This window comes from Miscanthus floridulus, chromosome 7 (assembly GCF_019320115.1).
Source record: "Miscanthus floridulus cultivar M001 chromosome 7, ASM1932011v1, whole genome shotgun sequence".
Classification (NCBI taxonomy): domain Eukaryota; kingdom Viridiplantae; phylum Streptophyta; class Magnoliopsida; order Poales; family Poaceae; genus Miscanthus; species Miscanthus floridulus.
The window spans coordinates 6,127,408-6,151,716 of NC_089586.1; the positions used below are offsets into that span (position 1 = coordinate 6,127,408).

General features: G+C 44.9%; 4 protein-coding genes across 14 annotated transcripts; 2 read left to right on the forward strand and 2 right to left on the reverse strand.

The window, feature by feature from the left end:
• Positions 1 to 451: 451 nt before the first annotated feature.
• On the forward strand, positions 452 to 6,126 carry LOC136466461 (extra-large guanine nucleotide-binding protein 3-like). Its single transcript, XM_066464874.1, has 10 exons — positions 452 to 885; positions 996 to 2,109; positions 2,184 to 2,321; positions 3,296 to 3,400; positions 3,509 to 3,691; positions 3,900 to 4,077; positions 4,164 to 4,408; positions 4,543 to 4,715; positions 4,802 to 4,999; positions 5,450 to 6,126. The coding sequence occupies exons 2-10, from the start codon at positions 1,138 to 1,140 to the stop codon at positions 5,835 to 5,837; spliced, it is 2,580 nt and encodes an 859-aa protein (XP_066320971.1). The 5' UTR covers positions 452 to 885; positions 996 to 1,137; the 3' UTR covers positions 5,838 to 6,126.
• A 285-nt stretch (positions 6,127 to 6,411) lies between these two features.
• LOC136466462 (ruBisCO large subunit-binding protein subunit beta, chloroplastic-like) lies at positions 6,412 to 10,798 on the reverse strand. Its single transcript, XM_066464875.1, has 15 exons — positions 10,641 to 10,798; positions 10,193 to 10,420; positions 9,951 to 10,076; positions 9,687 to 9,824; positions 9,495 to 9,590; positions 8,619 to 8,861; positions 8,277 to 8,511; positions 8,019 to 8,188; positions 7,718 to 7,795; positions 7,555 to 7,626; positions 7,289 to 7,393; positions 7,072 to 7,164; positions 6,898 to 6,990; positions 6,685 to 6,814; positions 6,412 to 6,596 (listed from the first exon to the last, which is right to left on the reverse strand). Exons 2-15 carry the CDS (start codon positions 10,406 to 10,408, stop codon positions 6,583 to 6,585), a joined length of 1,809 nt encoding a protein of 602 aa, XP_066320972.1. The 5' UTR covers positions 10,409 to 10,420; positions 10,641 to 10,798; the 3' UTR covers positions 6,412 to 6,582.
• Positions 10,799 to 12,061: 1,263 nt separating this feature from the next.
• Positions 12,062 to 18,374, reverse strand: LOC136466463 (protein ENHANCED DISEASE RESISTANCE 2-like). Of its 2 annotated transcripts, XM_066464877.1 has the most exons (22): positions 17,193 to 18,366; positions 17,008 to 17,082; positions 16,642 to 16,695; positions 16,490 to 16,555; positions 16,067 to 16,167; positions 15,932 to 15,987; positions 15,701 to 15,817; positions 15,569 to 15,609; positions 15,377 to 15,477; positions 15,207 to 15,302; positions 15,054 to 15,118; positions 14,895 to 14,966; positions 14,609 to 14,764; positions 14,259 to 14,461; positions 14,013 to 14,052; positions 13,703 to 13,848; positions 13,493 to 13,594; positions 13,269 to 13,313; positions 13,041 to 13,181; positions 12,859 to 12,954; positions 12,522 to 12,623; positions 12,062 to 12,401 (listed from the first exon to the last, which is right to left on the reverse strand). In XM_066464877.1, exons 1-22 carry the CDS (start codon positions 17,553 to 17,555, stop codon positions 12,216 to 12,218), a joined length of 2,424 nt encoding a protein of 807 aa, XP_066320974.1. In that variant the 5' UTR covers positions 17,556 to 18,366; the 3' UTR covers positions 12,062 to 12,215. The 2 variants fall into 2 exon arrangements, 1 of the variants encoding a protein (XP_066320974.1); XR_010761336.1 differs by lacking the exons at positions 12,062 to 12,401; positions 12,522 to 12,623 and having other exon boundaries at positions 13,041 to 13,198; positions 17,193 to 18,374.
• LOC136466464 (probable polyribonucleotide nucleotidyltransferase 1, chloroplastic) lies at positions 18,291 to 22,302 on the forward strand. 10 transcript variants are annotated; one of them, XR_010761339.1, is made up of 8 exons: positions 18,291 to 18,428; positions 18,495 to 18,633; positions 18,764 to 18,826; positions 19,355 to 19,451; positions 19,840 to 19,956; positions 20,048 to 20,090; positions 20,178 to 20,485; positions 20,657 to 21,783. XR_010761339.1 is itself a non-coding variant. In XM_066464879.1 (7 exons), exons 4-7 carry the CDS (start codon positions 19,440 to 19,442, stop codon positions 20,729 to 20,731), a joined length of 387 nt encoding a protein of 128 aa, XP_066320976.1. In that variant the 5' UTR covers positions 18,291 to 18,428; positions 18,495 to 18,633; positions 18,764 to 18,826; positions 19,355 to 19,439; the 3' UTR covers positions 20,732 to 21,783. The 10 variants fall into 10 exon arrangements, 6 of the variants coding, with proteins under 6 accessions (XP_066320976.1, XP_066320977.1, XP_066320980.1 ...); XR_010761337.1 differs by lacking the exons at positions 18,764 to 18,826; positions 19,840 to 19,956 and adding an exon at positions 22,022 to 22,302 and having other exon boundaries at positions 20,178 to 20,434; positions 20,657 to 20,839; XR_010761338.1 differs by lacking the exon at positions 18,764 to 18,826.
• The last annotated feature ends 2,007 nt before the right edge of the window (positions 22,303 to 24,309 follow it).

Consider the following 24,309-nt stretch of genomic DNA (forward strand, 5'->3'; position numbering starts at 1 on the left):
TATGGAGACGTTTGGTAGGGCTTCGGTAGGAGCCGGAGCTGGAGCCGCTCGAGAAGCCGTGCCAAACTGCCACTAAATCAAGATAACTTCACTTAGGCCTTGTTTAGATTGGGGTTAGAAATCAGTATTTGGCACTGTAGCACTTTCGTTTGTATTTGACAATTATTGTCCAATCATGGCCTAACTAGGCTCAAAAGATTCGTCTCGTAATTTACAATCAAACTGTGTAATTAGTTATTTTTTTTATCTACATTTAATACTCCATGTATATATCAAAGATTTGATGTGATGAAGAGAGAATGAAAAAACTTACGATCTAAACAAGGCCTTAGATATCATTTACTTTCTTTTTCTCGAAGCTGTTCCCGGAAAAGAAAAAACGAGAACCGTGAACTGAAATGGAGGGAGTCGTAGGTGAAGGAAAAGGAAGTGCGGCGGAAGTGGTGTGTGTTTGGCTGTCTGCTGTGAACGGCAGGTTCGTCTTCCTCGTTTCGTTTCGTTTGGTTTGCTGCCGTCGCTTTCCTTTTGAGTCCAAAAGGCAACACGTTTATTGCAGGTCGGCCCCTCGCTTCGTCCTCGCCGTGCGGCTGCGGCGTCCCGACTCCCGTCCCGTCCCACACCTCCCTTTCTTTCGCAGCGCAGCCTTTTGCCTTCCTTCCGGGTCTCCAGTTCTTCCTCCTCCGTTCTGCCGCATCCTTTGCAGGAGGGGAGTATCCACTCCCGCTGCTTCTTTCTTCTCGCCTGACCAGCCCGATCCAATTTCGAGAAGAGAAGAGGTGGCCGGGATCTCCCTCCATCGAGAAAGCTCAGTTCGGCGGTTGTGGTGGAAAGGTTGGATTTTGGTTGCATCTCGTGCGGATTTGAAGCGAACCCCAGTTCCTCGCGGTAAAGATCTCTGCTTTCGGTCCTGGGTTCCGAGCACCCGCTACTACTGCCTAGTGTAGTTGTTGACAGGATCTTAATTGGAGTTGGTTTGTTTCATTTCGGTGCCACAGAATAAGGAAAGAGTCAAACTTTGTGGTCCGAGTTGAAAAGGGCGATTCATCTTCATCGGTCAGCTCTGTGGTGATGACGACGTAGGAGGCAGGTGGTTGACAAGCAAAGCAACCAGGGCAGGTAGACGAAGAGAGGAGAGAGATGGCGGAGGCGCACGCGGAGGCCATGGATGGGAGCACCTGGGAGGACATGATGCGGAGGATCCTTCCCCCGGGCACTCCCATCCCCGAGGCGCCGCCCAACCTCGACTACTCCATCGCCCTCGAGTACGACGGCCCGCCGGTGCCCTACGACCTCCCCAGGGTAGACCCAGTGGAGATCCCTGCAATCCCCACGGCGGAGCCGGTGTCCGTTTCCCAGGTGCTCGGAGGCATCCCTGTGGCGCCTGTTGTTCAGCCCATCCGCCTCCCAGTCTCCAGGATCGCCCGCTGCGCAGATCCAGTGGCCGCGCAGGCTGGTGGCAGCTCAGAGTCAGTCCTGCACAACCAGGAGTTCAGTGACGACGACGACGAAGGCGATGATTCCCGCTCACAGTCACACGGCTCAGCACAGAGCTCACCTGGGCCACAGAATAGGTCTGAAAGGCAGGAGGGCAGGAGAGCTCCGGTCGTCACCTTCGGCTTCACACCCGACAGCAAGTATGAGAGCAAGGAGTTTGAGGAGATGTCTGAGCAGTACGTGGCCGTCACAAAGAAGGAGAAGAGGAGAAGGGCATGCTATCGCTGTGGGAAGAGGAAATGGGAGAGCAAGGAGTCGTGCCTTGTTTGTGATGCAAGGTACTGCAGCTATTGTGTCCTTCGGATGATGGGGTCAATGCCAGAAGGGCGCAAGTGCGTCACCTGCATCGGCCAGCCAATCGATGAGTCCAAAAGGTCAAAGCTGGGGAAGAACTCGAGGACGCTTTCGCGGTTGCTCAGCCCGTTGGAAGTAAGGCAAATCTTGAAAGCTGAGAAGGAGTGCCAAGCGAATCAGCTTCGCCCAGAGCAGCTTATTGTCAATGGTTGCCCGTTGAGGCCAGAGGAGTTAACCGACCTGCTAAGTTGTTCACGGCCTCCTCAGAAGCTAAAACCAGGAAAGTATTGGTATGACAAGGAGTCGGGCTTATGGGGAAAGGTAAATCTATCAAGTGCAAAGCTTCTGTGTGAGTTTACTGACTGTGTGCTAATGAAACTGGTGTTTTCTGATAGGAAGGAGAAAAACCAGACAGGATTATTAGCTCCAACCTCAATTTCACTGGGAAGCTTCAGGCCAATGCTAGTAACGGAAACACCCAGGTTTATATGAACGGAAGGGAGATAACAAAGATTGAGCTGAAAATTCTAAAGGTAACGGTCTTGTCATTTATTTTGCTCTCCAAATGGAAGCATCCCTTGCTTTTGGCCAAGCATGCTTTACCCTTCTAGAGCTGCTTTTCTATGGCCTCTGATGGGTATTGTGAGGGAGCTCAGCTGTTGAGTTCCTTTGGCCTAACTGCATTCATAAGGGGCATTTTTAGCGTTGCAGTGCGTGTAGTCTGTTTCGATCTCACCAACTATCAGTATTCCTTTATCACGCTAAGGTCCATTTCGTATGACCATTGATAATAGGCCATGCTAAACCATATAAGCCAGATAGTAATGTATTATCCAATATATAATAAATGTTAAGTTTTATGCTTTAATGGATTTTGATACCACGTGATGTGAGCCATTTTTGTCGTTTCTAGCAAAAACTTTATCACCTATCTGTCCTGTTAATTTGAGTTCCAGTACATTAGTTAACTTGAAATATGTTTGTTACCTTCCAGCTTATCCAATTTAGATGTTTAATCGTTAACGTTTTTGGTATAAGAGGATCATTGTCAAAGTTCGATGTGCATATTGTTGTCCTCCACTCCTCGTTTTTATAATTTTCCAGTTTGCAACGAATTAGGAAGTTTTCTCAAATCCAAGGGCTTTACCATTCTGGATATCAAGATAGTAATTCATCAAACAGAAGTTCCCATTTGTATTCTGGCATTCAGGACTAGCATATCGTAACCAGCAGCATCGTATGTGATGCTTTCTTTTAGCTCAAAATTTAGTCCTTCAGTCCATAGCCAAGATTCCCGCTCACAGTCACACGAAGCACATAACTCGCTGGGGCCGCAGAATAGGACTGTACACAGGAATTTCACAGGAATTGTATAGGAGTTTCCTAGGAATCAGTTCATTTTTCACAAGAAAAACGCAGGAACCGGAAAAAAAAATCCCCTGTTCCAAAGGGGGCCTTGAAGAGTTTTTCCCACTCTTTTGTCTCACCACTTGCATTATGCTTGCAGGTTGCAAATGTTCAGTGTCCCCGTGACACTCATTTTTGGGTTTATGATGATGGTCGTTATGAGGAAGAAGGACAAAACAACATAAAAGGAAAAATATGGGAATCAGTATGTATCTTGGTTAAAAGGAATTTTGTAACAATGCTATTTCTTTCAAAACTTAAGATGGTATGCTTAATTGCTTATTGCTGATGATGTCTCCTAAACTGTGGCCAGGCTCTGACACGTTTTGCATGTGCGTTATTTTCACTGCCGGTGCCTCCTGGGAATTCAAATGGAACCAGAGATGAAGTTCCATATACAGCAAGAACTGTCCCTGATTATTTGGACCAAAAAAGAATACAAAAGCTTCTTCTTCTTGGACCACCTGGTGCTGGTACGAGCACTATTTTTAAGCAGGTCTGTTCTGATTCTGTCCATTGATTGATGCCTTTAGCTCTATAACACTTCTTGCAATGTAATTTTCTGTAACTGGCCCTATGTGAGAGATTGCACTGTTATTTAGTAATTCATCTGCGGGGTATATCTTTGTTGTCTTTGCCTGTCGGTGGTTTTCATTCCAGCATTTGTTACGCTTCATGCTGATCTTAGTTTTAATGTGTCTTAGGCTAAATACTTGTATGGGACTAGGTTCACCCAAGAAGAACTTGAAGGTATCAAATTGATGATCCAAAGCAATATGTTCAAGTATCTTGGGATTTTGCTAGAGGGCCGCGAGCGTTTTGAGGAAGAAGCTTTGTCTAGATTGAATTACACGATTTCTCAGGGTGAAGAAACTCAGCATGGTAATATGACCGAGTCATTTAGTCCTATTTTCCCCCCTACAGACACAGACACAGACACTGTATCATTGAGCTGTTTCTGGATGCAGATGAAAATAAAGCCAACGGATCAGATTCTTGTATATACTCCATAAATGCAAGGCTAAAGAAATTTTCAGATTGGCTTTTGGATATCATAGCAATGGGTGACCTAGATGCATTCTTCCCTGCTGCAACGCGTGAATATGCTCCGTTTGTTGATGAGATGTGGAAGGACCCTGCCATACAAGCAACATTTAAAAGAAAGGAAGAATTGCATTTTCTCCCTGATTTGGCTGAGCACTTCTTGAGCAGGGTATAACCTGATAGCTTTTAAATTAATAGAGCTCCAACATTGATCAACCTAGTTTGTATCATGTGGAGCTGAGTTTTTTTTTCCTTCAAGTTTTTGAATGACTTTTGGTACTATTCTTTGCATATCCACTGCAGGCCATTGAGGTGTCAAGCAATGAGTATGAACCTTCAGAGAAAGATGTAATCTTTGCTGAAGGAGTAACACAAGGAAATGGGCTAGCCTTCATTGAGTTCACACTTGATGATCGCAGCCCAATGTCTGAACCTTATATCGACAACCCTGAGGCACATTCCCAGCCTCTCACCAAGTAATTTCTTAACTTACTTCCTGGCCATGTGTAAAAGGTGCATCTGAATCATGTGCTTTAAATCATGTGCTCTTTTTCTTCATCAGATATCAGCTGATCAGAGTTAGTGCAAAAGGCATGAATGATGGCTGCAAATGGGTGGAAATGTTTGAAGATGTTCGTATGGTAATATTCTGTGTAGCACTCAGTGACTATGACCAATTGGGACCCCCTGTAAGTGGCAGCAGTCGGCCTCTTGTGAACAAAATGATGCAAAGCAAAGAGTTATTTGAGGCTACAATCCGGTACGCTAACGTTTTCCTTCTGAGGTTATCTTTTACTAGTCAATAACTAAGGCCTTGTTTAAATCCAGGGTGTAAAGTTTTGGGGTGTCATATCGGGTGTCATATGGAGATGTCGCATAGGGTGTTCGGATACTAATAAAAAAACAAATTACAGAATCTGCCATTAGCACATGTGTGTACTGTAGCACCACGTTGTCAAATCATGGCCTAATTAGGCTTAAAAGATTCATCTCGTAAATTAGTCGCAAACTGTACAATTAGTGATTTTTTTTGGTCTATATTTAATACTCTATGCATGTGTCCAAACATTCGATGGGATAGGGAGTAAACTTTAGGGAAAGGAACTAAACTAAGGCCTAACTCTAGCATAATGGTCCATGAATCCAGTGATTCTCTTGAGTTTGTGATATCTTGTGGGAAGCAGTAAAATTTGAATCTCTGATTGAGCAGGCAACCATGCTTCTGCGATACTCCATTTGTTCTGGTTCTGAACAAGTATGACCTTTTCGAGGAGAAGATCAACCGCGCGCCCATCACTAGCTGTGAGTGGTTCAACGACTTCTGCCCGGTGCAGACGAACCACAACAACCAGTCGCTGGCTCATCAGGCATACTACTACATCGCCATGAAGTTCAAGGACCTGTACTTTGCGCAGACGAACCAGAAGCTTTTCGTGTGGCAGGCTCATGCCCGTGAGCGTCAGACTGTGGACGAAGCATTCAAGTACATAAGGGAGGTTCTCAAGTGGGAGGAGGAGAAAGACGAGAACTACTACCAGGAGGAATCGTTCTACAGCACAACTGAGATGAGCTCCTCCCCGTTCATCCGAGCGGAATGAGATGGCGGGCACATGCTGATTGATTTTGTTTTAGACGCAAAAATCAATCATTATCAGTGTATATTATTTAATTGATTTTCTTATTCGTATCGTAATTGGTATTGGTTGCGTGTATTTTAGTGCTAAGGCATATAAGAATCAAGAATGTGTCGTTAGTACTGCTGGTGCTAACTGTTGGTGCATTGTATTTACCGGTACTAATTTTATCCAGCTGGCAGATACGGAGAAGACAAAGTGTGTCCCTTTGACTAGCAGAATCATTGATTGAAACATCAGCGTACACATATCCTGTTTAAAATTGAGCTTGTGATTTTTTTGAGCAGTGACCACACATCCTGTTTAAAATCGGGTTTGTGAATTTTTTACCAGTGCCCGGTGTGCTGTGACGTGCTGGCCTCGCAACCAACTTGTCTTGCCAAAGGTGGCAAGTGCATAGCTGAACACTGGCTGCTGCTCAGTCTCAGGCTTGCCTTACAACGAGCACAAATATGCTATGTAGCGAGACCAATCCATACAGTGTCGACATTTTCGACACCAATATAGGAGAAAAAAGAATAAGCACCTCTCATCAAAATTATTTTCAGCTGTCTTGGTTACTTGCACTTGATTTTCACAATTTGACGCAACAATAATATCCAACTTATATCTCAAAACTAACATCCAACTTATTTCTCGAAATTAACGTAAGATTCTGTCCCTGCAACACGCCTGCTGCCGACGGAAGGGGAGCCTAACTCCAAACAATTTAGAACCCAAAACCTGAAAAAGAAAACCAACACAAATTAACACCACCATTGGCATTGCTCAACAAGCTAGCCATCGGATGCCACAGGCAACCCACACGTACCTGAGCCACCGCCCATTGGGTTTGCAGGAGCAGGTGCTTGCTCATGCTCCTTGATGTCAACGACAACGGCATCAGAGGTGATGAAGGTTTTCGCCACCGACGCAGCATGCTCCAAGCAGCACCTCACAACCTGTTTTTGCAAAAGAAAATCCTCATATCACCTAAATCTTTCTTTTCATAGCAACACAAGGCATTGCTTCTGCAGAAACACACCTTGGTGGGATCAATGATACCAGCAGCCATCAAATCCTCGTACTTCCCTGTAGCCGCGTTGTACCCATACCTGAAGTTCTCATTGGCAAGAACCTGAATATCAACAAGTTCCAAACTTGTTAAGCACAAGTTGCACAACCCCTGACTAATAACGGGCACAATTTGAGCACAAACCTTCTCAGTAACCACACTGCCATTAACACCTGCATTCTTTGCAATCAATTTAAGTGGATAGCTCAAGGACTTCCTTACAATTTCAGCCCCAACCTTGTAAAGGAAAAACAGGGGCAAAAAGGTCACCATTGATGGAATATAAAATAGAACCTTAATCAAAGGGTAACATTTTTTTGAGGGGAAGGGTGACATTAAACAACTAAACTTTGGAACCTACCTTCTGTTCATCATTCTCAAGGGTTTCTATAATTGCATCAACTTTTGATGCAAGCCTCAGAAGGGTACAGCCACCACCAACAACAATACCTTCCTCAACTGCTGCCTGCAAATATAGAAAACTACCAACTAACAAGGACTGATACAAATAGGATTTTAAGAAATCAACACGGTGCAAATAGTGCATCAGAAGGTTATGTGAATGGGAGCATACAGGTATACTGTGCCTAACACCAGATGCATTTCAGCAACACGAATAGCATTTACCTTTGTAGCATTCAGGGCATCCTCAACCCTCAGTTTCTTTTCCTTAAGCTCAGTTTCTGTCTGTGCTCCTACCTACAAAGCAAGGCATATCATGTTCTAGTTGTTTTATTCTGCTAAGCATGCTAAATACACCAAGAGGCACCTAAGGTACATCGGGCTTTACCTGAATGACAGCAACACCACCAGAGAGTTTAGCTATCCTCTCGTTTAGTTTTTCTTTCTCATATTCTTGTTCAGTAGCCTGAAAAATTGATGTTTGGGAACTAACCATTAATAAAAGCATTTTTTTTCCAAATCAAAAGTGACTTATGGAGACATGCAAGACAAGGGAATGCAGATTCTCTCTATTAGCAAATGAGGGCTGTCAAAAGGAGCTGATAAACAGAGCAGAACCACAAAGAGGAAATTAAAATTTTGAAAGAAAACAGAGGAACATAGAATTTAAGACTCTTCAGAATGCAAACCTCAATCTGGTTCTTGATTTGGGTCACCCTTTTGTTTACTTCCTCCTGTGTAGTGCCATCTCCCACTATTGTCGTTGAATCCTTAGTTACTACAACCTTGGCAGCAGTTCCTAGGACCTGATTGTCTGCCTTGTCTAAGGATAATCCAACTTCTTCTCTGATGACAGTGCCTGCGTGAAGGATGACCGATGAAAATGATCAGCTGGCACCAAAAACAAAAAAAAGGTATATCAAATCATAACTAAAGATAAAGTTCACCTCCAGTGAGAGTAGCAATGTCATCAAGATATTGACTCTTTCGCTCTCCAAAACCAGGGGCCTTGATAGCAGCAATCTTCAATGCACCTCTAAGCCTATTAACCACAAGCGTTGCAAGAGCTTCCTGCTCAATATCCTCTGTGACTATTAGAATTGGATATCCACTTCTAATAGCATCCTCCAGGATAGTGATAAGATCTCTGGCATTGTTAATTTTCTTGTCCACAAGGAGCAGCTGGTAATAGAATTAAAATCACCATAAGCGTACAGAAGTCATAAAAATTGCTATTACTAGATAGTACTACACAATTTTCAATACAATGATGAAGAGGAGCATCAAACCTTGCAGTTCTCATACTCGACTGTCATTTTTTCACTGTCAGTTACAAAGTAGGGAGAAATATAGCCACGGTCAAACTGCATTCCCTCTACAACATAGAGGTTATTTTCAGCACTCTTTCCTTCTTCAAGTGTGACCACTCCCTGCCGCCCAACCTTTTTCATAGCCTCAGCTATCATATTCCCAATTTCATAGTTATTCCCAGCACTAACTGCAGCAACATCAGCAAGCTCACTGTCCTCAACCTGCAGTGTCAAATGATAGTCCAACATATTCAAAATTTTGAAGAGGGAATAGTATTCTTGAAAGTTGAAATGAACAGGATTCAAATGGGAATCAATGATCACAACTACAACTGACTGTAAAAAGTACCAAAATATCAAGTCTGTAGAATCTATGTGCAGTTCAACTGTAAAAGAAATATGCCCAATAGCACACCATACAACATTCAGATAACTCTGGAGGAAGAAATTGAAATAAAAAAATACAGAGAGACAGCATATATCTTCAAAGAAGGCAAATCGGATGAACTAGTGCAGCATACGTGTCTTTAAAACATGGTGGCTTCATAACAAGAGTCCATTTCTCTGGACTTAAGCACATATTCAATCGATATATAGACAAACAAGCAAGCCCTGTTCCAGATGAAGCTCGTATTGAGATGTATAACAGTAATCGTCTCATTGACGGTAATCAGGGTCAGCCAACCACCCTATATGTAGCTTGTATGCAGTGCAGTGTGCTAAAGCCATCAGATATTCAGGTGCTCATGCGATTGTATTGTAGTGAAGCGATTGTTCAATGGCAAAGATAAACAGAGTACCAAGGAATGCAGAGATGTATTTCCTAAACAGAATGAGATCATAACCAAAAGTTACCTCCTTGGACATCTTTTGGAGTTCGCTGACTAGCGCTTTGGCTGTTTTCTCAATACCACGGGTGATCTGCACTGGATTAGCACCAGCAGCTACAACCTGGAGAAAGTAGCAAAATACTCTAGATCTTCAGACATGAGCAAAACAACGATGATATAGATACCCTGAGACATGAGGTTTTATATTAGCATGTACCTTTACACCCTCGGTAATCATCCCTTGAGCAAGGACGACCGAAGTGGTTGTCCCATCACCAGCCAAGTCATTTGTTTTAGCAGCAGCTTGGCGGACCAATTTAGCACCAATATTTTCAACAGGGTCCTCAAGTTCAACCTGGTGCATGGTCACAGCCCAGAACAGATGAGGAAACTCAACTCGGCAGCCACAGCAAGTTACAGCAGGTCATGGTTGCAGTATGAACAAGAACAAACGATGGCAAATGTGTAGTCAGATGCGCACCTCCTTTGCCACAGTGACACCATCATTGACAATTTTAGGTGAGCCATACTTGCTCTCGAGGACTACATTCCGTCCCTTTGGTCCAAGAGTAACCCCAACGAGATCTGCAAGCTTGTTGACCCCATTCTAACATAGGAAAATCAAGTAATAAGAAAGTGCAACGTGAAGATGGCACACGTGAAGGTGTGGAGCAGCAGCGGTCTTCTAGTCGAGAGTGATTATAGGCATGTCAGACAACTCACTTGCAGTTTCCTGATAGCCGAGCCATCCTTGTTGAAGTGCAGCTCCTTCGCGGCGTTTACTCTGAAATTGCACTTCCTCTGGGGCCTCATCTTGCGCGGAAGCGAAACCAGCGAGGGCGAAACCAGGGAAAGGTGCTTCTTGGGCGCAGCAAGCGCAACGCCGGCAGGTGCAGGCTTGATGCCGCAAGTGGAGGCGGTCCCGAACGCTGAAGCCATGGATTGGTGGGACTGCAAGAAATTTGAAGGTTTGCATCAGCACTCAGCTATCCATCTAATGTATCCGTGACCGTGATGAGAGAGGCAGCCGCAGCCCCCGTGAGTGAGATTGAACTAAAGAGCGCAACTGCATGAGGGAAATCACACCGGCCACCCGCCGGTGGACGGACGGATGGATCGATCCGGCACCGGCGGCAACAACAAAGAAGCAGAAGAGGAATCGATGGTTTACCTGGATGGATGGCGCAGCCGCGAGGGAGAAGGAGAATGGAATGTCAATGGCGAGGGGGCAGGTTCTGGTTGGCAGCAGCTAGGGTTTAAGAGAGAGAGAGAGAGAGGATCGGTCAGCGAGCGATCGGCTGACAACGACAGGTTGTTTGGGAGAAGAGGAAGCAAAGAAGCATCCAGAAGGCCCAAACCCAGGCCCAGGCCCAACAGCATATGCCTTCCTTCAAGACCCAGCAAGTTATAAAGCTCAAAAGATTAAAAAAACAAAGCAAATTAAAGCAGCGTTTTTTTAAACCCGGGACTGCTAATCCAAACTGCATGCATGCTTTCTTTGTCAACTTGAGTAGCAGCAGTTCAAAGATAAAGGCAAAGGTGAAACAAAGATAGGCATGTCTCCAACCAATGCCAAAAAGGCAAAGGCTAAAAACAAAGTTCGGATGCTAAACTTGTCAATACTTTTTATTACTACCCAATATGCTGAGTTATTTCCATCTCCCGGTCCCAAAAATATGTTTCGACAAACAAATTTAGGATAACCACAATTACTATTCGCGCTATTGCCTCTGGTTACAAATATAATACTTGGAGCGTTGGCCAAGAACCACTTAAACTTAAGACTTGTTTGATACAAAAGCTAATAGCTAGCTAGCTAAAAATTAACTCTAGTGCATCTAATCTAATTTTTTAGTCAAGTCTTCAACTAGCTAGCCAACCATAACTAATTTAGGCTAATATATATCAAACATATGTATCAAACATGTCCAAACAAGCCCTTAGTAACTTTGAGAACCGAACTGGGTTCGGTTAGCTAGCTGAGCCAGGTGTGCTCGCTGCCGGCGGCACCGGGATTTATTCCCAAAAAATTCTACAGCCTCTATCGCGTGGAACTACAAAAGGATTGCGACGTGCCCGTCGCCTACGGAGCCGTGAATGGTTCCGGTGATCTCAAGAAGGACGCGGTCTTCCTATCTACGTGTAGTTGTAGATCTGATTGTGTGCGCGTGGTGTGTGTAGGGTGTGTGTTCGTACATGAACAGATTCTACAGCTGTACCCAGAGTAGAGGCTAAAAAAAAGCCCTTAGTAACTTTGATTGCCAATGACTTTTAACTCCTGCAGTCCTGCTTATATCCTCGGAGCAATCGGCTATAAACGGTCACGCTAAAATGGAAATCATGCCTCAAACAATCCAATGGCAACATCTCAAAACGCATCAAACTAACAAAAATAACAAAAAAAGGTCTAGATCCATGTGACAGTGGAGGGGAAAAAAACAAAGCCTTCCTAGCTGCTACAGTCTCCTGAGAAATCACCGCTGTTTATCCCTGATAGCACCTGGCTCTGTCACTGTATCAGGGCCGTCAAGGAGGTTAACCTAGCTCACCAGTGCCTCTCGACAATTATTAAAGAACAGATAAAAAGAGAGATAAAATAAGACAAAATATATATTATTGGCTCTCTCGAGCTCTCTGGATCCCACTGTCTAAGGTTAGTACACACACAGCTTTACTTGAGTGATTAGCTAGCAGATTTAATTAAAGAGATAGCAACACAACACCCTGATACTAGATTAAAATAAAATCAGTTCGTTTTCTTGGACGAATCATCCTCTGAGGAACCATTGTTGTTGCTGTTATTATCGTAGTTGCTGCTGCTGCTGTCATTTGATGTGTTGCTAAGATCAGGAACTACTGCTGTGGCCGGTTCAACATGAGCCAGCCGAGCTGCGCCTATCACCTGCTCCGGTAGCTCCTCATATGTGTTGGCCTGACGAGAAGTTCAGAGTATAGCAGTGAGTCAGTGCAAAAATCAATACATGCATTGTGCTATTGTTGATCTCAGCAGAATGCTAACGTAAAAAAAATGTCAAGGGGAGTTATTAGTCACCTGTATTAGGAAGGCCATATCAACTACTAATGTCGTCACCACACCAAACACAAGACCCAAAACTCCATTTGCTACCGCCGAAGATCCAATGTCAACGTCCACCTAAACGATGAGACAAATTGGGTTGGGTTCGGTGCAGTATTAGTATGCAACCTCCTGAAACATTGTTCCCTAAGCAGAACACCCAACCCAAATGGGTTGACTCAAACACACCATCTTTGTGTCCTTCCAACTTCCATGCCTTATGGATATGAAGATGAAACGAGATACTATGCATGCATAGCTCGTTCCACAGATACAAATACAAAAGATTTCAGTTATTATAAACATGACTCACCTCCAAGTACGCAGGACCTCGAACATAACTACAATCAACAGCCTTTCCCAAAAGACAAGGGGTGCTTCCAACACTCTGTCGCACTATCCAGGAGCCCTGAACAATTTTTTATACTGTTAAATAGGAACTGAATAATACAAAACTACTACTGCACAGTAAATAACTACTATGTGAGCGTATACCTTAGGAACGGATGGTATAAGCTTTAGTCTGCTATTGCGGAATTCATCATCGCCATCAAAAAAGCGTTGTAGTAACGATCCCTTTTTCAAGGTACTTGTGACAAAATACATGACCAAGCTGTACTGAGTTGATCCAGGAATCTACAAGAGGATACGAACTTCACCAAAATCCTTCAAATACACTGATAATAAAGATTACAAGGTAATTCTTAGTGAATTCCAACTTACCTGTATGTTGACAACAAATGTATGCATCCCTCTCTCAGCAGCAACCTAAGAAAGTGGCAAAATGGGAAGATACAAGTAAGCATTGGCCTTACTTGGATGAGGGCGTGGATTACACAAGGAACCACAAACTGATTACATCCAGCCATCCTACTTTTAACAACAATTGTTGTCATTTTACCAATTGGTAAACCTTCAGAAGGTTCTAAGCTGTTCTTTCTGTTTACCTGAGCAACACAACCCTTCTGCCTGGCAACATTATCCATACGTTTGGTGTCCTTAAACCAGTCAATGGCTGCAAGCTCCATGAGATAACTTGCTGCAGGTATCTGTAACTTGGATACAAGTGAAATTAAAGTTCTTCATGCAAGCCATTTTTTTTTAAAAAAAAAAAGGCTACTGCCGGGCAATAAAGCACAAAGCTGGAAGATTTTGACCTTTGATTTGTCTTGTGGGAAGGTCTTGCTACGAACTTTAAAGATCTTGCTATCAGGTACTGTCCAACAATTGCGGCTTTTCTCCTCAGGATCACGATGAAGAATACCCAAAAAACAAGATAAATCATTTTTTTCTGGAGGCTCATCTGCAATAAAGATGCACTATCACCGTTATGGCAAAAAGTAATGATACCTGTCCCAGTAACTTTTTTCTCGATCAGGCCGTAGGCTGTTTACCTGTCCCGGTAACTTGATAGTAGACACGAGAATAGACCAACAGAATAATATAGGGCAAGATGGGGAATCAAACCTGTGCGCTTGCTATCATTATCAGATTTGTTCGGGTCTTCCTGTATATTGGTTTTGGTCAAGGTTAGGTATGATGATAGAAAACATGTTAAACTTTTTTTCGGAAGCAAATGGCAGTGAGAACATGTTAAAATTGTAGGTGATATTTCAGGATATGGAACTCAATGGTGTTGGACATTATTACAATTTTTACTAAGTAAAGAAGTCATAAAAGTATTCTCATAGAGTGGTCTTGTACAGTAAGCACCTCTATATCAGCTTCAGGAACTTGATAATCATCATCGTCATCTGATTCTTCGTCAATCATTCCCATGTTTTTATTTGCCTTGGTGTCAACTTCTTCAAGCTTATGATTTTTTGGCTCTGAATCCGCATCGAACATGGTTTCCATTACAGGAATCCTTGGGATTATATGGATTTCATCTGTTTGGGAAAAATATTCACGCAATCCTGGGAGTAGGTGCAAAACATAAGAACCAAAATGAATCAGTTGGAGAACAGCACTATGTTGTCACACTGACAAACTTAGTTTATTGTTCTCATGCTAAGATGGAGTTGTTAGTTACTGTGTGCATGAAAATAACAGTATTTTAATACCTGCAACACAGTTTAGTATCTGCAGCAAAGAATGATACTGAAAGGAAAGAGAGTAGTTCAGGAACCATCCGTTCAGGTCAATCTGCATAAGGTGTTGAACCTGAGTACGAGGTCTTCCATTGCGACACTTGAGAGGAGAAATCTTGAAACCTCCACCTGTACTAGCAGAAATTTTAGGAAAAGAAAAAACAAAGGACCAGAAGCTGACACTTTTGTCTGGTTTATATTTGGAGTGTTCCATACTCTAAGGCAGATGAAGATTTAATATGTGCCGAAGGAAAATTACTTTCAATGAATGCCCTCACAAATCCTCGTTGCCGGCCACAGTTAGGATGTTCTATTGACTGGAACAGCACAACTGCATATGTGCACACATTGTGTCAAAGAGAAGGCATTGCTGGCATCAAATTAAGGTGATAGGTAAAAAGAACAATCAAACAATTACCGTAACTTCCATCATCGTTACGACGCCAATACCGAGCATAACAAAGATCTCGAGGCCAGACTAGCCTGTATAGTTAATGTTGATAGAAAATCTGTTGGCAACAGTCAGAAGCAAAATCAAATAATAAGTTGACAATGTTGAGAATCTAGTTACATTGGGCACCAGTGCAGCTGCAGCCTATGATATAGTATTGCAGTGTGACCATCAACCTCTTCAACTAAACTGCCGTGACGAAAGCTACAGTCCCACCTATAATGGAGAATGAAGATCAAGAGATCAACATCAGCGGTAGGGAAAACAGAATGTTAGAAAACCACACTTACTCGTATCTTGTTACATCCATGCTCATTACAAGACCAAAGATCGCTTCACATGTGGCTTCAACTACACCAACAGCCCTCATAGCTCGGCTGCAGCTTCGTGCCTACCGCACAACGGAGTACAAATAAAAAAAATCATCAGGTTTTAGACAGTATATAAATCACCAAAAAAAAACTAAAGAAGTTGGAGCATACAAGGTAATCTACTTCCAGAAGTTCTTCAAATATGTGCAACCCTGGCAATACCAAAACAGCGACAACTTCAACTTCAAATAATCCTACGAGGAAGGATTATATTGACCTAAGGGGAGAAATGAAAAGACTTGCCATTTTGGCATCTAAGTAGTCGCCAATTCTTCTTGGAGCAAAATTGATTGGGGTCGTTCTGATTGGACACACCAATGTCAGGCTCTTTGGTCCAGTCATGTATTGAATCAGGGGGGCCTAGCACCAGAAATGACATTGTGGATTTCTATAATGTTCAAAACTGAAAAATAAATGTTGCAAAATAACAGCGGTCAACTTCACTTGGAATAATTAATGGATCTTTTTTTTTACCGTTCCCTATAGTAGTCCTGCGAGTCAAAGTGGGCCGTTCCTCGTCATCTTCAGCTCTAGAATTGTAACAAAGATTCTAACGAAATCAGAGAAAGGCCTAGCAGAAGGTAATCAGACACATGGAATGCCACTTACGTGCTGTCATGATCTGAAAATAAAAACTGCCCTCCAAGTTCCGTGTCGAAGTCCACTGAAGCAAAGGCCTTACGGTTCTTAGCTGTCATAGAGTCCTGTTGCTGCAAAAATGCAAAAAGGAAAAGAAAAGTTTTGTTCAATAAAAAATAGCTAGCATGTTGCAACTTGCTGCAATCCAAAATGAGTTCAGATACAGTACTGGATAGTGGTCCATTGTAGGTGATTGCTCAATTGCATTCGTTTTTAAGAATATGAGATAGGCCGGGGATCTAATTAAGAAGCAAATAGCAGATCCTAAACTCTGTGGTTGAAAAGGATTATTATTGCTGTTAAAACTCAAGCTTTCTTCAGACATGTTTTACAGCTACTGCATCGTATTTTTGTAAAAATTAAAAACAGGTACAGCCCAAACTTATACTACACCTGATCAATGATGAGTTCTATCTTCTTTTTCCATGCCATTGCATCCTCGATGTCATACGCACCCATCTGTGAATTCAGTTTATTTGTGATCTGACGGTGTATGTACAAAACAGGGAGAAATATATGTTGAAGGGTTGAGTTATAGAAAAAACTGTTATCTGGTGCTCCTTTTCTTTCTTGTTATAAATGCACAAGACATAAATCATCTGAAAGAAAACAGAAAGAAGGGATGAGAACATATATAAAGGGTGTACCCAGTGCAGAGAGCTCCCGCTCTGTGCGGGGTCTGGGGAAGGGTGTCAGTGGCAAGCCTTACCCTCGCCCTTGCAATGCGAGGAGACCGCGACTCAAACCCGGGACCTTCCGGTCACAGACGGTAAGACCCTACCGCTTGCACCAGGCCCGCCCTTCGGATGAGAAGGTATATCCAGAAATTAATTAATTAACAAGTAACATAAAAAAGCAAAAGGAGAAAAAGAAGAGATGGAGACATGGAGTTGCAAATTAAATGAACTCACTTGGCCATGATGCGTTTTGAGGCCTCTATCCTCCACCCTGCAATTCCCGTCTATTAGCAGCGACTTGAGTGGAACCTGGGTGCATATATATGTCCACAAATTGCATCCATCATCCGTCAGTAAGTAAGGGGAGGTTATCACTTAATGGAAATCAATCAATGAACCATGCCGCAAGTGCAAATTACCACGTTGTCCTTTGGCTTCTTCTTGTAGTACGCGAGCAGCTTGCTTTCGAGCACAAAGTAGCGCGTGTGGAAGAAGGACCTGCCGATCTTCCTGCGGCCGTAGCGCACCATCCAGCCCTCGTGGCGCACGGCGGCGGCGGCGGCGGCGGCCTCCCTGACTGATACGGCAGGGGCGGCGGCGGCGTTGTTGGACGCCGCCTTGGCCGGCTCGGCGGGCTTGGTAGCGGCGGGCACGTTGTTGGATGTCGCCTTGGCCGGCTCGATGCCGGCGGTCTTGTTGGCGGCGTCCCGGAGGACCATGGCGGCGGCCCTGAAGAGGTCGCTGCTTTTGCTCTCCCGCCTGGACGCCGACGAGCCGAGCATGTTGGGCACCCGCGCGTGTTACAAACAAGGATCGCGCCTACGTCTCTCTCCTTCTCAGATCAAGGCTCCCGACACCGCTAGCTCAGCCGGAAGAATAATCCGTCGATTAGGAAGGAATGCGAATGCATGATGATTGGGTGGATGGATGGTATGGGACGGCAGGTGGTGATACGGGAGGAGGAGCAAGGCATCAGGCATGGCTACGGCAATGGAGGGTTTGGAGGGGCGGCGGCGCGAGAGACGCGCGCACTCCGCACGGGCGGTCGCCATGGCCAGTCAAGCGCTCCCCCTCCTCTTTCTCCTCCCCTCTCTTCTCGAGCCTAAAATAACTTCGTGCTCCTCTCTCTCTCTCTTCTCTGCCACTGATACTTTTCTAAAGTCACACGAAAAAAACTGTGCACCAATTATCCAGATGCAATCTCTCTCTCTTCCTCTCGCCTGAACCCTAGATCGAGGCCGGAGACGAGGCAGGAGGCGCGGCCGGCTGTGCGGACTCCATCCAGGGGCGCGGCCGGCGGAGCAGCCTCCTCTAGCCGGGGGCGCGGCCGGCGGAGGAGCCGCCTCCAGCTGGAGGCGTGGCCAGGCTCGCGGCCTCCAGGCAGGGGCGCGCGGCCAAGCTCGCGGCCTCTAGGCAGGGGCAAGAGGCGAGGCTCGCGGGCTCCAGCTGGGGGCGCGGCCAGGCTCGCGTCCTCCAGCCTCATGCGGAGGGCCATGGACTGCTGCGGCGGAGGGTGGGACGAGGAAGTCACGTCGCAGATGAGCGGGAAGGAAGACGGCGGCGGGATCGTGCGGGGGCAGTCCAAGGAGTTACTGCTGGGGATATGCTCCGGTTCTAGGGCACAAGATCCAGTGGACTCCATCTCGCAGTCGCAGGTATGGTTTCTCTTCTGTAGCTAGACGAACATTCTCCTGATTATTCACCGCCTTAACATCTGTCAGGCACTGTGTCCGACCTGTCGAATGGTGAGCTTCAGATGCTTTGTTATGCACTTAAGGTGTTTGAAATTTGATGGATTCTCCGCACCTTGAAGTCAGTAATGGGAATAGTACAACCACAAATTCATTATTGGGAGTTGAGGTAGGAAGGAAACAAATCTTTGCATCATTCTCTTTAATTCATATCCACCTATCTGATGTGGTACTAATTAAAATGTTTTTAACGTATAGAATGCCAATAATGACAATATGCTCTCTGGCTTTGCTTATAGGACAGGCATATCGCTAAAATAAAGATCGGTGGTAGTTGCACACTAAAGAAATTATATTAGGAGGCAAGTGGTCATTTGTATCCTCCTTCTATAAACGATGCATAATTATGCTATTTTTCTGCTACTCCCTGTTTAGAAAGTATGTAATTCTAAAACATGGTTCCAATAAGTATCATGACACATGGTTCAGCCAGGACTGAGTTTCAGATAAGTATCAGGTAAGTAATGTGGAACACCCGTCTAAGGGTTCCCTCCATCGCCGTGCCTCAGCTCCTCACTCAACTTACCACCCGGCATGTTTTGTAAAATAATGAAAATTTGGCATTGGTGGAGGCTGTGTTAGTTTGAGTTGGATGCTAGGCATGTGGAATCCGGTCAAGCAGCTAATGATTGTACTTTGTACATTGACATTGCCTTATTTTTTGGCTTGATTGGGGCTTGGTGGTGAAATCATATGTTACATTTCTGTTGACCCCTGCATTTATCGAAGATTATAGCACCTGATTTTAAAGATATATGGAAGCTTTTTATGTCTTTTGAATAAAATTCCTGTTCTCTAGCAATTATTGATCTAACCCAAGCTCCTTACAGGTGTTGCCATTTGAAGCTGGTGGTTAACACAAGGGCTTAGAGCATATCAAGTTCATGTACCAGTAGATGGAAACCAAGCCTGAACATGACTCCCGAGGTATATAAATATAACTTCTGTTGTCATGTAGTCCACACTTCTCCCTTTCTGTATTTATGTACACTTATGCCTATGACATTACCATTCTTTTTTATTGCATATGTTAATATGTCGGGAATACAATAGCCTTGTTTGGCTTACCTTATAATCCGCACTATTCAACTTGTTTCTTCAGTCGGAACAGTGTTTTTCTCTCACAACAATTCAGCCAGAACAGTGTTTTCAGCCAATTTAGCTAAGTTTCAGCAAGCCGAACAGGGCCAATGTAGCATTAGAAAAAATATATTTTAGCACATGTCCTTTGTTCGATTCCCTTGAACAATGAATCAGAATGATTGTTTACCATTTTTTTAATTACACCTATTAATTGAAGTCCATTTTTTTAAAGGAAAGTGCGAGCAGTGGTGACTTGTGAACATGTTTTAATCACGTTGGTCCCCCTGCTTTTGGCCATTGGCAATTGAATTATTATGGTTGGTTGGAAGTTAAATTTACTTGCTACAAGGTTGTTTTCTTTACTAACTAAAATAGTGGGTGTTGACTTCAGTAATTTAATATTGTTATGTTTTTCCTGAGTTTTCTTTATATGCTACCAGGAGTTGAGAGCACTGCGAGGAGTTCCTATTTACAGGCAGCAAGGTGATGCCTTTCTTCAGTGATCGGTTCATATTTTTTTTCCTACAATGCTTTACTGATTCTGAATGAAATGGATAAATCTGCTCGAAGAAGGTGAAGAAGAGGAAGGCGGATCAAGTGACTTGCTGATGGAGAAGAGGCACACATGTTCTTGGTGGATAATACCGCCAGCTGTACCAAGAGACTCTGCAATGATGAGTTTAGCTGTGGTTCCTATAAAGTTTCATGTTGCTGGAATTGCAATGGGCCTGGTCCTTGATACACAGGAATTTGGTGGAGATGGTAGCCCACTTATACTTTCTGATATTACTGGAGCTGAAGATGCCTCTGGTGACATGGATTTGAAGGTGTGACTTGTATTTTATTCTGAATTTGGTACTTGGAACTGCATTAGCAAGGTTAGTATATGTTGTTCTGCTGAAAGCTCAGTTTTCTTGTCTGTAACCTCTTGTTGCAGATTGCTGGTAATGAAAGTGACTATATAGATTTGGAAGTATTTGTCATGTATTTTTGCTATTAGGAGGCTTTGCTACAATGGCTAAATCTGTCTGATTCTTGCATTGTGGCAGGTAGTCGGGCTAACCTGTGATGGAGCAAGCACACTCCTTCGAGCTAGGGACGGGAGACAGCATATTCTGAGTTAAAATAAAAAGGAAGGAATATAAAAACATAGCAACTGCTGAAGTCACGGGATACAAAATATGGAAAACTGGAGAGGCCGATGGAAAGCCTGTTGGAGAGGTTTTTGGCCGGTAAATAGCTAAATCGGGTTTTACGGAAAGATTTAGAACATCTCTTAGGCCCTGTTTAGTTTCTCCCAATTTCCAGAATCCAGAATTCCAACTTTTTGGAAACCCCAAATCCAAAATCCAAGAAATCTCATGCACATGTTTAGCTCCACCCAAAATCAAGAATGGGAACACAAATATTACAAATTTGCCATGCATGCTGCTTCTTCTTCCAGGCACAGTCGATGGCACCAGCTGCTGCTTCTTCCAAGCACTAGCTTCTTCTTCTTCCGTGCTTCTTCCCGCTCCACCACGTAGCTGCCCCGCCGCCAGATTCGGCGCGCCCACAGCGTCGCCCGCCGCTGCCCCCGCGCCACACCGCCGCCGGAGCCGGCCCCGCCGCTAGATCCGCCCCGCCTCGTTGACGGCCTCGCGCCGCCGGCCTCGTTCTGCCCCATAGCCGCCCCGCCGCCAGATCCGGCGCTCCCCGGAGCCGGCCCCGCGCCGCCGGATACGCGCTGCCCCGGAGCAGGCCCGCCACCGAACGTGCCCTGCCCTGGAGCCGCCCCGCTGCCCGTCCCCGCAGGCCTCGGAGCCGCCCCGCCCGTCCCCGCCGGATCTTGAGCGCCGCCGCCAGTGGGTGTAGGTGGAGAGGGGGAGGAGAAGGAGAGGGGGAGAGGAAGAAGAAGAGGAGACAGCGTGCGAGAGAGTGGGCGAGAGAGCGTTCGCGGCCGGGGAGTTGCGAGCAAGCAGCGTGGCGGCGGCGGCCCGGAGACAGCGTTCGCGGCCGGGGAGTTGCGAGCGAGCGGGCGAGCAGTTGAGTGCGAGAGCACGTGCAATTGGGCTAAATTTGGGCTTATTTTGATCTCTGGACTCCAGAATCTAGAATTCAGAATGGGTATATTTTTCCAAAATATCCTGGATAGTGTTTAGATCCATTTCCCAGAATGCTGGGCCAAAATCCAGAATATTTTGGATTTGAGGAGGAACTAAACAGGGCCTTAGAGATGCTCTTAAAGTCATATCGTTGAGGTTGGTTGGTAGCTATTTTTAAGTTCGACATTCATCTGTCCTCAAGGCGTTTATAGTGCAAAACTGCTATTTCTATAATTCCCACCTCCAGAAATGCCATCCATTAAGTAAGTTATCCAACCACATGATCTAATGCCTTTCTCTGAATTCTGTTTCCTTGATCGTCTGAATCAGATAAATGCATGATAAGGGTCCACTCCGGCCAAGTTCTCGAGCTTTGCTTCCTGACACGGATTCAGAATCCAACCACGGTTCAACAAAAGAAAAGGCGCCACAGAAAGATGATGTCATCAAGATGACAAATGATCTCATCCGTTCGTACGGCGTCTGTACAGGCAGTTAGGATTAGAAATTGGATTAGTAGTTAACTGTATCACCGAAGGGCATGTCTTTTGGTGAGAGATGTAACTTCTATAGGTTGTGTCCTTTGGACACACCCCTTCACATGTATGAGATCAATAAAACACAATAGTTGTTCCTAGATCTTTGTTCATCTCATCCACTTTACAATACGTTATTAGACACATTGCTCTTAGGAACAGGAGAAGGAGGATGGCAACGGAGATGTATTCGTCGGGTATCGCCGGAACGTTCTCTTCCCCGTTACGGAAAATTCATGCTGTCATCGTCTCCGTTAACTGTCTCTGGTATAGATTCTTGCTCATCCCCGTACCCGTCGGGCATCAGTCGGGTAACAGATACCCGACAGGTACTGCATACCCGATAAGCAAGGACACTTGGGGTCGCAGCTTTGCAATCGGAGACGTTTCTTCTTCACCCGAGTATAAGTGTCGGAGTCTCGGAGATGCCGAGGAGAAGAAGCGAGGTTGCGAGGAGGACGAGCAAAGATGGCAGAGAGACCGAACTAAGGAAGCGAGGGGCACGAGCGCTCATGAGGCAGGCGTGCTTGTGCTGCTGACGGAAATGGTGAGAAAAAATTGAATTAGAGTTCCTAGAACACACAAACTATATATATATGATTGTTCAGATTTGGGCCAAAATACCTATGTTGAGTTTCTTTGGGTCTAATACTCACATGACAACTCAAATAGTCGGGTTCTCCAACGGGTAACGGGGACGGGTAAACAAGGAACGTTCCTGTACCTGCTATACTCGTCGGGGGTGGATTTTTGCCCATTTAGATGCCCGCGGGTAAAGATATGATCACATCCCCGTCCCCTAAGATTTTTTTTAAATTTTAGCCATTTTTTAATATAATTTTAAATCTAACACCGTCGTTTTTTTTTAAACTAACATTTTTTGCCGCGCCTATTGCCCTGACGCGGCCAAATGCATGTGCCGCGTCATGCATGGTGGCGCGGCACAGGGCTAACGTGGCGTGGGTCGGCCTGGGAGCCGATGACGTGGCGGGTCTTGCCGCACCACCGACCCTGGCGCGGCAGTGCCACGCCTGATCCGTGGCGCGGCTGGACCAGATATATACCGCGTGCGAGCCCGCCCGCCCGCACGCACCCCTGCCCTGCCCGCTCGCTCGACCGCCGCCGCCGCCGCCGCCAGCCGCTGCCAGCGCCCTGCCTGCGGCCGCACGCGCCTGCCCGGCCTCGCCTTGCCCCGCCCACGCCAGCACGGCCCGGCCTCGGCCGCTCGCCCACGCCGTGCCCGGCCACTCCGCCGCGCGCGCAGCGCCCTAGCCGACCGCGCCACGAACGTCGGCGCGTCAAGGCCGTCCGCTCCTAAGGTACCTCCCTCTCGATTTCATATTTTTTTTATTATTATCTAGTATAGTTAGTATTTTTTGTATCGCTACGGTACCTCCACGTGCCCTCGCAATTCTCGAGCGATCGGCGCAGAAGCAAAAGATTTGATGATGGTCTGCTAGTGCTAGCATTTTTAGGAGCATGTAGGGGTATCGAGGCTATTTTCATTAACTATTAGTGTCTTTGACCAAATTTATATAATAGCGTACTAATATTTATGATACATAACAGGTACTATTACATTAAGCATGGAGTATACTTTCGTAATAAACTTATTAGGAGATAGAAATATTGATACCGTTTTTTTTAGTTTTGATCAAACTTAAACATATTTGACTACTTGAGAAGCAAGATATGTATTTATTTTGAGACGGAGAGATTACTTGTAATTTTAGAACCAAAGTTTTATATGGATTGATTATGTATTTATTATCTAGTATAGTTAGGATTTTGGGTTTAGAGATTTAGGCTAGTTAGGTTAGTAAATTTGTTTGTGAACTTACTAATGTTAACTTGAATTTTATTAATTTGAATACTCTAATGCTTTATTTATCAATTTGTAACAGGATGGTCTCTCCCACGCAGCACTCGTTGTACCCTATTTTGGAGGTGGAGTACGGCGACCAGCACCGAGCAGAGCACACATCTTGAGTGACAACGACGTAGAGGTGTCCTTGCCTCCTTTGAGGCCCCGCACTCACACCAGGGCGCATCAGTGGGATGAGCGTTATACGTCGTACATAC

Excerpts from the sequence above, each read along its gene's own strand:
- LOC136466461 (XM_066464874.1), top strand. The coding sequence starts at position 1,138 with ATGGCGGAGGCGCACGCGGAGGCCATGGATGGGAGCACCTGGGAGGAC. Across the intron at positions 2,110-2,183 it reads AGTCGGGCTTATGGGGAAAG|GAAGGAGAAAAACCAGACAG; the intron begins GTAAATCTATCA and ends GTTTTCTGATAG. Across the intron at positions 3,692-3,899 it reads CGAGCACTATTTTTAAGCAG|GCTAAATACTTGTATGGGAC; the intron begins GTCTGTTCTGAT and ends AATGTGTCTTAG.
- LOC136466462 (XM_066464875.1), bottom strand. The coding sequence starts at position 10,408 with ATGGCTTCAGCGTTCGGGACCGCCTCCACTTGCGGCATCAAGCCTGCA. Across the intron at positions 8,189-8,276 it reads CATTGCTACTCTCACTGGAG|GCACTGTCATCAGAGAAGAA; the intron begins GTGAACTTTATC and ends TCCTTCACGCAG. Across the intron at positions 7,796-8,018 it reads AAATCAAGAACCAGATTGAG|GCTACTGAACAAGAATATGA; the intron begins GTTTGCATTCTG and ends TCAATTTTTCAG.
- LOC136466463 (XM_066464877.1), bottom strand. The coding sequence starts at position 17,555 with ATGCTCGGCTCGTCGGCGTCCAGGCGGGAGAGCAAAAGCAGCGACCTC. Across the intron at positions 16,168-16,489 it reads TAGAACTCATCATTGATCAG|CAACAGGACTCTATGACAGC; the intron begins GTGTAGTATAAG and ends GCATTTTTGCAG. Across the intron at positions 12,402-12,521 it reads ATATGGCCTTCCTAATACAG|GCCAACACATATGAGGAGCT; the intron begins GTGACTAATAAC and ends ACTTCTCGTCAG.
- LOC136466464 (XM_066464879.1), top strand. Across the intron at positions 20,091-20,177 it reads TCCTATTTACAGGCAGCAAG|AAGGTGAAGAAGAGGAAGGC; the intron begins GTGATGCCTTTC and ends ATCTGCTCGAAG. Across the intron at positions 20,435-20,656 it reads CTGGTGACATGGATTTGAAG|GTAGTCGGGCTAACCTGTGA; the intron begins GTGTGACTTGTA and ends GCATTGTGGCAG.